General features: G+C 35.1%; 1 protein-coding gene across 8 annotated transcripts in view; it reads right to left on the bottom strand.

Annotated features, from left to right (window-relative positions):
* Positions 1 to 13,076, bottom strand: part of ATAD2B (ATPase family AAA domain containing 2B) — a 174,571-nt gene that overhangs the window by 65,454 nt on the left and 96,041 nt on the right. For all 8 annotated transcript variants that reach the window (XM_050753564.1, XM_050753568.1, XM_050753572.1 and 5 more), the window contains 2 exons: positions 7,779 to 8,090; positions 4,310 to 4,445 (listed from right to left, as the gene is read on the bottom strand). In XM_050753564.1, coding sequence (XP_050609521.1) covers positions 4,310 to 4,445; positions 7,779 to 8,090 — 448 coding nt within the window. The remainder of the gene's footprint in view (positions 1 to 4,309; positions 4,446 to 7,778; positions 8,091 to 13,076) is intronic.

Here is a 13,076-nt window from a genome sequence, read left to right as displayed (position 1 = left end):
GACTTATTTAGTAAGAAAAATAAAAAAGACTTGGTCATTGACTAGACAAAGAAAGAAATAAAAGGAAAGAAGTTGGGAATGATGTCAAATTCTAGCTGAGACAACTGAATGAATGGTGACTCATAGGAGTCACAGGGAGAGAAGGAGCGATATAGTCCAGCTATGTATGAAAAGATCCATGGTACAACCAAGGGGAGATGGGTCACTGGTCAGGGTCTGAAGATCAAGAGCAATCTAGGCTTGAGAACGAAACGGTAGTCATCAACACAGAGATTAAAAAATTGAGAAAACAGAAATGAAAATAATGATAGACATCTTTTATCTGTTAGATGAATAAACCAAAAATTAATTTCAACACCCATTATCAATGAGAGGATGGGAAAATTGATATCCTCATAACCAGTAGAAGAAAAGCACAACTTTTCTGAAATTATATGTGATAGATCTAAAGATGCCAAAATGTATGCCCAAAAGTATTCAGTAACTCACTCCACTCCTAGGGACTCCCCAACCTCTTACTATCTTCTGCATTTTTTCCCATAGTACTTATCTTCTAACATTTTATCTATCTAGCAAGCTATTACATTTATTGTTTTACTGTCCATCTCCTCTATTTAAAAATATAAGTTCAATGAGGGCCAGGATCTTACCCTATTTTGTTCACTGCCCTATCCCAAGTACCAAAGACAATGTCTGGAACGTGATGGGCACTTTCACAAAACATTTGAATGAGTGAATGAATATATGAAAGAACAAATGAACAATTCAACCAAACAAAAAGGTACTATATTCATCTATCTGGTTTGTAAAGCTTTTAAAAGACAGTGCTCAGAACTGACAATGGTATAAGAAAAATACCACTCTCATACATTAGTATGAAAAATGTAAACTAGTACAAGCCTTCTGGAACGCAATTTAACAATCTGTGTCAACATGTTAAATGTATACGCTCTGACACAGCAATTGCAGTTCTTAAAAATTTATCTTACACTTTGAATCAGATAGTGGTGTAAAGATGTATACTTAGAAACAAGTCTATTGTTTATAAAAGAAGCTTGAAACCTTCAAATTTTACCAATAAGGGTCTATAAATTGTGGAATATCCAAAGTGTAAGATAATATGCAGCTATCTTAAAATAGTGGTATCAAACATATGCTGATATGAAATAATATTCCCAACATAGTGAAAAAGTAAGTTATATTAACAACTTAGAGAAGGATATAATCCAGATAATGTATGGGTCTATACATTATACATGCATAGAGAGAACATGGAAGTGTGGTCACCAAAACTTTAACAAATATTACCTGCAGGTGCTGGGGCTTTAATTTTTACTTTCTTCTTTATGCTCTTCTTTATTACTTGAATTTTCTACAGTGTATATCATCTTTCTAATCAGAAAAAACAAAGCTATTTTCATTTGAAAAACCTCAGAAAGCTCTGTTTCTAATCACCCTTATGGTAATATAAAGTAAGAAAGAAAATTTATTTTCCATCACAAGGCTTCTCTACCAGATTGGTAAACCTTAACTATCTTGACTTCTCCTTTATATCAAATGTAAAAAAAAAAGAAAAGGTTTCAACACTGTTTCAGGAGACTATTTCCAGAAATCCACCAGCAATACCCAGGCTAGTGTGACTAAAAACCAGCACTAAAGTTACATTTTCTTCTGGCCAAGCAGTTTTTTTTCTGCATTCATCTGTAATACTAATACATCTTGCTCAAACAGAAAACTAAACCAACCAAACAAAAAAGACCACATGTTGCCCATCTTAAAGGCCTTAATTCTACAGTGTATGCTTCTTGGAGAGTGTGAAATATATTGCTCAACTTACCTAAAGAAGCAATGCAATTCCCTAGCTACTTACTAAGCTCAGAAATAATTTGGAAAAATATGATCTTAGGAAACAAACAGCACAGAGTCTGGCTCTGCCACCTGCTAGCAACATGATCATGGGCAACTTATTTAACTTCTGTGTGCTTCAGTTTCCTCATCTATAAAATGAAGATACCACAAATGCAGTATGATTGTTGAGAGGCCTATATATATTACTGAATATGAAGCACAGATCTTTACATACCAAACGTGTATCTAATTTGTAAAAAGCACTCAGATGCAAACTCCTAACCCTTCTTAATGAAAAGGACAGCAAATATCACTTTCTCCTGTGAGAACTTCCCAGACTTTCAGCAGAATTAGTTCTGCTTTCATAGCACTTTCACAGTATTGAAATGTTTGTCACCCCCAATAGTGAGACCTTCTCCAAAGAAAGAACTATGTTATATCTTATTCATGCTTAGGTTTTCAGTATCTCATACAATGCCTGGCATAGGGTAAAAAAAGAAAAATTGGACAAATGGGTAGGTGAACAAAGAAATAAGTGAATAAATATTACTAAAACATCTAAAAAATGCTTATTCTAGAATATAGTTGTCTCATTACTTAATGAAAGTCAAATCAATGAACTCGAAAAGCTTACGTAAAGGAAGCTAAAATTAAACCAATTCTTTCAGAAAAGCTAAAACAAAATGAGCCATACCAATGTCTCACATTAAATCAGTGGCAGGAAATGTCCTCAATAAAAAGTTAAAACTTAACACTGGACATGATACTTTCTAATATCAAAATCTATTTCTGTATTCCTTTATTGACAATAATTATCTTATAAAATTAAACACGTCTTTTGATAGTTTCTTTGTTTCTGCTACTACATAACACAAATTCAAATAACTATAACTGTCAAACACACATACACACACACAGAGAGAGAGAGGGAGGGATAGAGAAGGAGGGAGGGAAGAAGAGAGGGAGAGGGAGAGAGAAGGAAGGAGAGAGAATGAGGGAGGGAAGGAGAGAGAATGAGGGAGGGAAGGAGAGAGGGAGGGAGAGGGAGGGGGAGAGAGAGAGAGAGAGAGACAGGCTAGCCAGGTGAAAGGCAAAAAAAAAAAAAAAATGGCTTTCCCATAACTATCGATAAAACAAATTTGTAAAATGGTGAAATAGCCTATAAAAAAACTTCCCCGAGAGCATAAAAGGAAGGATCTGGAGAAGAAGAAAAAAACTTACAAAGAGTTTGCTATTAAAGAACATATGAAGAAAAAAAGAGAAGATGAAAGTAATTTAGCCTCATTTTAAAATACGAAAAACAAGAAAGGGTTATCAATGCAAATAATCAACATTTCACCAAAATCTACACAGGAAAACTTCAAGTTGGAGACTTAAATTTGTTCAAAATATTAAAAGTACACACAATCCAGCCTCTTCTAATAGAAGTGCTATTAGATCTACCTAACGGAAGCTTTATGGTTCTTCAACTATGGGCTAATTATGTAAATGCAAGTAAAGATGCTGTTAGTGTTTGAACACTACTTGGCCTCTTAATTTAAAATCAGATTTGCACTAAAAGTGTTTACCTAGCATAGCGCACAGCAAAAGTTGCTTTAACACAGATAATAAAAGGATAAATGTAAATTGAAAAACCATGAAATCCAAATTATAAAAGTATGTTTCTAGAAAATCAAAAAGTTATTTAATTACTGAACAATTTCTAAATCAAAATCTCTTTTAGTAGCCTTAGAGACCTAAATGATCATCTAAAGTTTATTACAAATTAAAGTACTCCAGATCATGGCTAATATTTCATTTCTGCCCATTAAATAAAAAGCAATAAAGTTGGGGCTCATGACTTGACTTTCTAAGGGTAAGCCTTCCTCTGCCTCCATGGGGGAAAAAAAATTCACACCATCACTTTTAAAAAAAGTAAACTTGGCTGAGTGCAGTGGCGTATGCCTATAATCCCAGCACTTCAGGAGGCCGAAGCAGGCAGAGCACCCGAGGTTTGAGACCAGCCTGGACAACATAGTGAAACCCCATCTCTACTAAAAATACAAAAATTAGCTGGGCATGGTAGCGCACACCTGTAATCCCAGCTACAGAGGAGGCTGAGGCACAAGAATAGCTTAAACTCAGGAGGCAGAGGTTGCAGCGAGCTGAGATCGTGCCACTGCACTCTACGCTAGGCGACAGAGTGAGACTCTTGTCTCAAAAAAAAAAAAAAAAGAAAAAAAAAAAGAAAAGTAGCAGGAAAGATTCTTCTAGTTGGAGGAAAAAAACACCTAAGTACTTAACCAACAAGCTATTACCACATGAATAAGAATACATAGTAAAAGTTTTCCAGAATTGTGTCCAAACAACAGAAAAACAATATCCTCACAGTTACAACCATAAGTAAAAATATACTATAATTCTAATCATAAAGTATCAAAAATCGCTCTAAATACAAAGAAATTTGATATAAATCACTCACATTGTAAAATGAAGGTAGGGTTTATGTATAGCAGCAGCTGATGACTGTTTCTTTGGTGATCCTGAGTGACAATGGGTCTCAAAAATTGATAAAGCATTTTCATCTTCACTATCCTCTAAAATTAAAGTTTCTATATCTGTTTAAAAAAATCACAATGTTATGAGGCTCATAAAGTCATTTAATATTAGTGCCTTACCAAAGCTAAGAAAAATTGGGTTAAAAAATCAAATGACATTAATAAGTGATCTATCAAATAATACAGGCAAATTGACAAACTGCAGCTTTTAAAATAACCTATAAACAAAATTAATAAAACATTTTCACCTTTACAGACTATTTACTTAAGTATTATGAGAGATAATTTGGAAGAACTCACTGACTGGCTTAAAAAAAAAAAACAAGTCTGGAAAAGAAGTGGCACTCTCATAAAATCCCACCCTATTTAACTAAAAATCTCTGAGTTAATTATGACCAAAACCAGTCCATTTCATATTTGGTTTAATTAGTAGGTTAGCTGAATCAAGGCCAGTTCTTATAAAAGCAACAAGGAACAAACTGACCCTTATTTTTTAAAGAGGATACACCTTTTCAAGGAAGACTTAGTCTAGTTAAGATGGAGTCAGAAATTCCATCCAAGCTAATCTTAAAAATATACTCATTCATACAGCATTATTCTCTCTATGGGCCTTCAGTTACCACTCAGGGAACTAACTAGAACTAAAATCTCTACTGGGAATGCAACACTTAAAGCCTCACCTGGACTACCAACAGCTATACTTCAAACATGCCTAATCAGAAGTGACAATTCATTCAATAAAAAGTAATGCTACATGTGTACGGGATATGAGAGAGAATTAAGATTAAGAGAAATCATACCCTTTCAAAACAAAAAATATGCAGATGCATTCTAAAATTAGATACTAAATTATGCTGGCAGATAGAGATCTCACGTGGCTTTTAAAAGCTAAATATTTAATCGAGACCATCCTGGCTAACACAGTGAAACCCCATCTCTACTAAAAATACAAAAAAAAATTAGCCGGGCATGGTGGCAGGCGCCTATAGTCCCAGCTACTAGGGAGGCTGAGACAGAAGAATGGTGTGAACCCAGGAGGCAGAGCTTGCAGTGAGCTGAGATAGCACCACTGCACTCCAGCCTGGGTGACAGAGCGAAGACTCTGTCTCAAAAAAAACAAAAAAAAAGCTAAATATTTAGTACAAGTCATATTTTAATCTGGGAAATAACTGAGTATCTTTTGAGTGATAATTTCATACACAAAGAAATGATATTTATCTAAGAAAAACATTAAAGGTCAAAACAAGCCAGAATAAATAATATGACTAAATAGCTAAAAACCAATTACTGATAATCAAATAAAATTTGGTTGCTCTTCTGCACTGGTCATGTCAACTAGTTCTACCAACTGAAACTAAAGCATACTTTACATTTACACACAAAAAAGCTATAAGAAAACATAGATAATAATACTATAAAATGGTAATTCACAAATGGAGATAAAAAGCTATGATGAAAGAAAAGGTTTTTATGATTTTCTAAAGGTGATGTAAGTTTTTTGGGAAGTTTTGGTACATAAAATACATATGAAATACATTTCCAGTTATAAAATTCAGAAATAAAAAATACACAAATCATGGTATGGTGCCTGGCTCACAGATATTCAGTAAAATATTCATTCCCCTCTGCCAAATTTAAGAAATCAGGTATTCCATGTGATATCTTATGTGACTCTGTCACTAAACAATTAAAGTTTCTGAAAAATATATTTATGACAGAAAAATTCATTGAACATTCATAATTTTTACTATTTTTTTTAATGTTAGTGTAATTCTCTGAATAATTTTCTATTTGGTGCGGACTGCACTCCAGACAAAGTGCTAGGAACTGGAGAAATTAAGATAATCAAAAGACATTACTTTCCCTTCAAAGTTTATGAGCTTTATACTCTGATTAGAATGTTAATCTAATTTTAAAATTTTTTTCCTGTAAATGAGTGATGTTTTTAATTTGATTTATTTATTTATTTATTTGTTTTTTAAAGAGACAGGGTTTCACCATGTTGGCCAGGCTGGTCTCGAACTCCTAACCTCAGGTGATCCGCCTGCCTTGGCCTCCCAAAATGCTGGGATTACACAGGCGTGACTCACCGCATCCAACCATGAGTGATGTTTTTCAAAGTAGTGTTCTGTTTTTATCTCAGGTGCAAAGTACTATCTAGAGGCTTGATAAAACTCAAGACCCTCTACAACGGGGTTCTCATTTACTCCCTTATCAATACCTTACACTCCTATGAGCACTGCACACTGCAGAATGCCCCACCAATAACAACAAAATGATTAGTTTAATCCAAAGAAGCAGTATAGCAACATAGGTAAAAGCAAGGGCTGTCATCAGGCTCCCTGGGTTGGAGCAGGCCCCAGAACTTATTCAATGACCTTATATTAACTAAATTACCAGGCTGGGCACGGTGACTCAAGTCTCCAATCCCAGCACTTTGGGAGGCCAAGGTGGGTGGATCACCTGAGGTCAGAAGTTCGAGACCAGCCTGACCAATATGGTGAAACCCCATATCTATTAAACAAACAAACAAATACAAAAATTAGCTGGGCGTGGTGGCACACACCTGCTATCCCAGCTACTTGGGGGGCTGAGGCAGGAGAATTGCTTGAACCTGGGAGGCAGATGCTGCAGTGAGCTGAGATCAGGCCACTGCATTCCAACCTGGGTGACAGAGACACTGTCTCAAAAAAAATAAATTACCAGCCTGTATCTCCCACTCCCCCGCTCTATATAATCAGAGTGCTTACCTGCAAGCCTGTTAAGAGGATTAATAAGCCGGGCACGGTGGCTCACACCTGTAATCCCAGCACTTTGGGAGTTCGAGGCCGGTGTATCATCTGAGGTCAGGAGTTGGAAACCAGCCTGGCCAACATGGTGAAACCCTGTCTCTACTAAAAATATTTTAAAAATTAGCCGGGCATGGTGGCAGGCACCTGAAATCCCAGCTACTCGGGAGGCTGAGGCAGGAGAATCGCTTGTACCCGGAAGGCGGAGGTTGCAGTGATCCAAGACAGCACCATTACACTCCAGCCTGGGCAACAAGCGCAAAACTCCATCTCAAATAAAAAAAAATAAAATAAAAAAGGATTAATAGGTGACAATTTGGGGCTTTAAAGGTTAACCTATTATTATAGTCAACTTTCTAAAGATAGTAATAGCACTACATTAAGATGATCAGAACGTCCCAAAAGTGAACATTCACTCATTTGTCTTACAAACATTCACCAGGCAACTACCATATGCCAGGTAATATGCCAGGCCTGGAATATACAGTACTGAATAAACAGATATATTACAAAAGTGACACATAAATAATCTTGTGAGGAAACTATATTTATTTATTCCTGTATTTGTTTCATCTTAATAATATGAAAAAGTAGTTTAGAGTACCTTCTTTTTTGTCACTCTGGCTAATTTCAGCATGAGGAAACACTTTTTGCAAGACCGCTAGGATGTTGTTGAAGCTTCTTTCCAGCAGTGGCCTTATGATGGGAGATAGTGCATGCCCTGAAGACATCACAGCACGTTGCGAAGCAGGCACAATATTCTGCATTGCATGGTAAAAGTCTTGAGCACTAAGCACTATTGAGGAAACATCCAGCTGCAGTTTATGACTGCTAGCATAGATCTGGGGATAACGCCTCCGCAGCGCAATCAGGGCGGCTTCAGTGCACAGGGCCTTGATATCAGCTCCACAGTAGCCTAATGCACAAAAGGAGAAGGACAGCAAAGGTACATTCATTATTCCATGCACCAACTTTAGCTAACGTCATCATCAATACTAAATCAATAACTATGTGCAATTTTACCAGCAAAATGAAAACTAGCCATTTAAAATCACCAAACAAAACTGCTGAATAAAGGGCTGAATGCTTACATTAAGATTAAAAATGTTTTGAATATTTTTAATTAACAAAAACATAAGCTAACAATATTAAAACAAGCTATGTATCTTAAGTATGTCCTCGATATAAGCTTTAAAACAAAAGCCGTGTATTATGTGATTAACTGATTACAATGTACAACTTTTTTTTTTTTTTAAGAGACAGGGTCTCATAAAAATAAATAGATAAGAGACAGGGTCTCACTCTGTTGCCCACCCAGGCTGGAGTGCAGTGGTGCAATCCGGCTCACTGCAGCCTCTACCTCCCACCCTCAAGCGGTCCTCCCACTTCAGCCTTCTGAGTAGCTGGGACTACAGGCATGTGCCACCACACTTGTGTAATTTTTTTCTTTTCTTTTATTTATTTTGTAGCGATGAGGTCTCACTATATTGCCTAGGCTGGTCTCAAACTCCTGGGCTCAAGTGATCCACCCGCCTCGGCACCCTGAAATGCTGGGATTACAGGCATGAGCCACCACAGCTGGCCTACAACATACAACTTTCTTTAGAAAAAAAGTTTTAAAAGAATAATAGTTTCATTTCAGTCCTTCATCAATATTCACAATCATTAGGTTAGTCCTCATGACATTATACTTACTTATAAATGATTTTTTCTAATATTAACTTCCAAACACGTATAAAATAGTATATAAAAAGAAACTTCAAAAACAAAGCTATTCTACTACCAACTCTGAGTGCAACCAACTATTAACATTCAGTTACTCCCATAATTATCATTTAAAATTGTAATTCATCTGATAGTTCCAAATATATTAAAGTAAATAAGAACATTAAAAAATATTTCCATTGATGTTCCACATTAATTTTCTTTGTTTAGTTTAAAATGACTGATAATCTAATTCTAAGCGTTATACCAACATGGGGTATTATTACCCATGTTTAATGGATGATACAATCAAACAACAGATCAAGCCCCAGTGTTTTTAAGTCATTTCATTCATCTGAGTAACAAATACATACAAAAACACATGCTCTGTTGCATCCTCGTCACAAAAAGGAAGAAAAGCTCAAACTAGCCACACTGTTTTTCCTGTTAGCAATTAAACTTGCATTTGGCCACAATTATCAGTTATGCCAGTAGGGGGAACCATTCGAATAGTTATAGAATATTAGACCCTAACTAAGCTCCTCAACAAACAATACCAGGTTTATTTTTATTTTATTTTTGGGAGACAGCATATCGCTCTGTTGCCCAGGCTGAAGTGCAGTGGATGATCATGGCTCACTGCAGCCTTGAGTTCCTGAGCTCAAGAAATCCTTCTGCCTCAGCCTGCTGAGTAGCTGAGACTACAGTGTGTACCATCACATCAGGCTAATTTTTTTATTTTTTTTTTTTGTAGAGATAGGGGTCTCACTTTGCCCAGGCTGGTCTCGAACTCCTGGCCTCAAGCAATCCTCCTGCCTCACCCTCCCAAAGTGCTGGTGTTATAGGCATGAGCCATCACATCTGAACTATTTATCTTTTTACACCTCACAATGACCTTACAGAACATTTAAATACTCAACTAAAAATGGTGATTACAAAGGAAAACTTATTAAAAGTTAGGGAAAAACTTAATATGACCTAGAAGAACTTAATTCAGAAGACTATAAGCAGATTAAGCACTAACATTGTTCCATGACAGCAATCTGTCTCACAAATAATTCTCTGGATAACCAAATTTACCACTAGTGTCTCATTTTATTTTCTATTTCTCAAAGAATAAACCTGGAAAAAAATTACCTTTTCCTTTTGCATATATACCTGTTTCATTAATTCAATAATGTATAGAACACTAGCTCAAAGTTATAAACAGTTAATAAAATAATCCAAGGATCTGATTATAGAATGTGAATTCTGTCTTCCATTTCAGAGGAAATAAGGAATATACTACCATCTTCAAACAATATAAACAATTACGTTTCTATTTCTTCCTTAAAAGGATATACACAGTTAATGAACATACTATATGGTCCTATTTTAAGTGCAAAAGCCTAAGTTTAAAAAAATTAAAACTCAGAAACTATTAAGGCAAAACAAATAATTAGCCACTAGAAGGTATTTTACATAGTAAATGTTACCCATAACATTTATGTTTGCCATAACATGTTAATTACATATATAACAGCAATGTATTATTGTTCATCTTTCCCTCATTTATTCCAGACAAAGAAATGATCAATAGACCCCATTTAATGAGGTAGATTTTCACATTAATTATTATAACCAACAGACTTATAAAGGAGGAAATTTTTTTACATTAGCTTATAAGTAAGAATTACCAGTTTATATCTGTGGTTCTCACCTTGATTATCCACCTGAATAAACACTGAAACTTAAACAAAAAAACGGATTCCCAAGCCCCACAATAAACCTAGTGAATCAGAATCTCTGGGGGCTTGATGATATGTGCATTTCAAGAAAGCTTTAGAAGTGATTCTGATACACACAAAATTGAGAACTACTGATTTAACATACTTCCTTCTAAAACTTTAAAAGTGCATCATAACCATGGCTAAATGGGTTACACTTAGGGTAACCACATGTGCTGGTTAAGCCTCTTGTTCTGCCATAATTAATAGCACACCTTTTCACTCTCAAAGAGTCCTTGTTTAGACAATAAATAATATGATCATTCTAGTAATACTGAAAATATACTACAGCCTTTTAGGAGTTAAAAGTTAATATTTTAAAAAGTATAAACATCCCTTTCATAACCATACTAAATCTACCATTACAATTCTAATACTCTGTGAACACATTTAGATATCAAATAAAGAGCATTCCTGAATACTGCTATTAAGATAGAAATTGTCCTGAAAGACTGAAAACACAGCTACTAAAGAGGTTAGACTAGAAACAAGGTCATAACAAAATTTTATGAAGTTTTAAGTACAGCATCACACATAATGAAGGCCCACAAGACAGATACTTCATTGAGACTCTTTCATTGTTTTAGCCCTCTCATTGAAAATGGAATAGAAAAATATGATTAGAGTGTTTCATTAATCGTAAGTTCCTACTATTTATGCAAATGTTCCTGATATCAATGTATATTGAGTTTTTCACTATGCAAAAATCACACCCAATATGCATGCAAAAACCTCTAAGAACTTGGGAATTTCAAGGTAAAAGTTACCAAATCCATAACCTCTAACAAAAGGTCAGCTATCTTCACAGATGTTCATCAAGACTACACACTCTTTTATTAGGCATAAATGTCAATGAACTGAACCTATTCATGTTAAAACATGTTTGGCATACATACACTAAGTGAGTTTGTAATGGATTTAAAATTACTATTTCACTCCCGTTTGATGATCTGAATTTTTTTTTTTTTTTTTTTTTTTTTTAATGTGAACCGGTTTCTCAGATGGAATGAATGTCTTAACAAAAAACAGAAGTCATTTAATTATAATGGATTTTTATGTCACTGTCCAGGAAGAAAATGGTATATAAGCAGAGTCTGCAGACATACTACCACCCCACAGAGGGGAAGAAAAACAAGGTAAGAGAAATTTATCAGTCTTGTAAGAAATTATACCATGAAAATTTAAAAACTTAAGAAACTGCCTAAAAGTTAAAAAAAATCACTTGGAAAAATGAGAAGTATTGTCTTTGGAAATGCAAAAGGAAACTAAGATTCTATTATTTGGGATGAAGAATTAAACTAGAGTGTATAATATTTCAGATGGTAGACAGGATAATAGAAAGTAATTTAGAATACCTATCTCTTAGGGAATTTCCAAAATGATTTGACAACTTGACTTCTGCTTATTTCAGTTAAGGATCATTCTGTGACAAATTTACAGAAAAATCGACAGATTTCCCAGTCTGATCTGAACTCTAGTAAAATATCATCATAAATAAAAGGGGTCTATTTTCAAAAAGGGAAAAGACTGGATTTTATACCAAATACCACCCTCTCCCATAAAGCAGCACAAGGCTTTGCAAAGGTCAAGCCAAATTAACATGAAATGTGTTTGGCGCATGCTCTCTTATACCAGGCAAAGCTTAAACTGAAGTAGTGCTGGAGAGATTTACGTTTTCTCCTCACCAGAAGATGTCGAGGTCTTTGTGGTTCAAAAGCTGAGGGATGCTGCTTCGGAGATGGAAGTCCCTGTGGATGAAGAGGATAATTTGGATGTAGCTAACTGAATGGACTAATGTTCTATTTAAGTTTTAATTATTTGATGGTGGATCACAATGATTTTTTAAATTAAGTTGTTCTTTTTGGCTTTGGTAACTTTAAAGTTTTCCCAAGTAAGTTATTGTCAGTGGACTTATTTGGGGGATTTCTTCACAATGCTTAAAAAGTTCATGAAGATTGGTTTTTTTTTTTTTAATTTATATTTTTCAGAGTATGAGAGGAAAACAGACAAAAGACGGGGAAAGAATGAAGGAGAAATACCTGTGTGTATTTTCAGCTGCCTAATATTGTATGCCTTTTTATTTCAGACCTAATTAGAGTCAAAACCCTGAATTCCATCTCCTATGTGTGATCATCTGTGCAGATAAAACACTCTCACCACGTCCTAGCAGGACAGTAGCGTTCATTCACTCTGTGGAGAGATCTTCCACTCTGTGAAAAATTTAAAGTTAAATTGGAAAGTTTTATATTTGGGGAAATACTACCAAATACCATTAACTATTTTCTTTGAAGACCTCTCCCACCCAACTTCTTTTTAGACCACAGGAATGAAAATGAGCCCATTGTGTAATCTGCAAAGTAAAAGTAAAAGGCTGCAGTCCTGCTTTGACATGGACTTTTCTCTCTCAAGTTTAAGCTATTCTTCTTAGTAAA

Source organism: Macaca thibetana, chromosome 13 (assembly GCF_024542745.1).
Source record: "Macaca thibetana thibetana isolate TM-01 chromosome 13, ASM2454274v1, whole genome shotgun sequence".
NCBI lineage: Eukaryota > Metazoa > Chordata > Mammalia > Primates > Cercopithecidae > Macaca > Macaca thibetana.
Note: the sequence above shows the minus strand (reverse complement) of the source record. Positions and strands in the feature narration are given on the sequence as shown.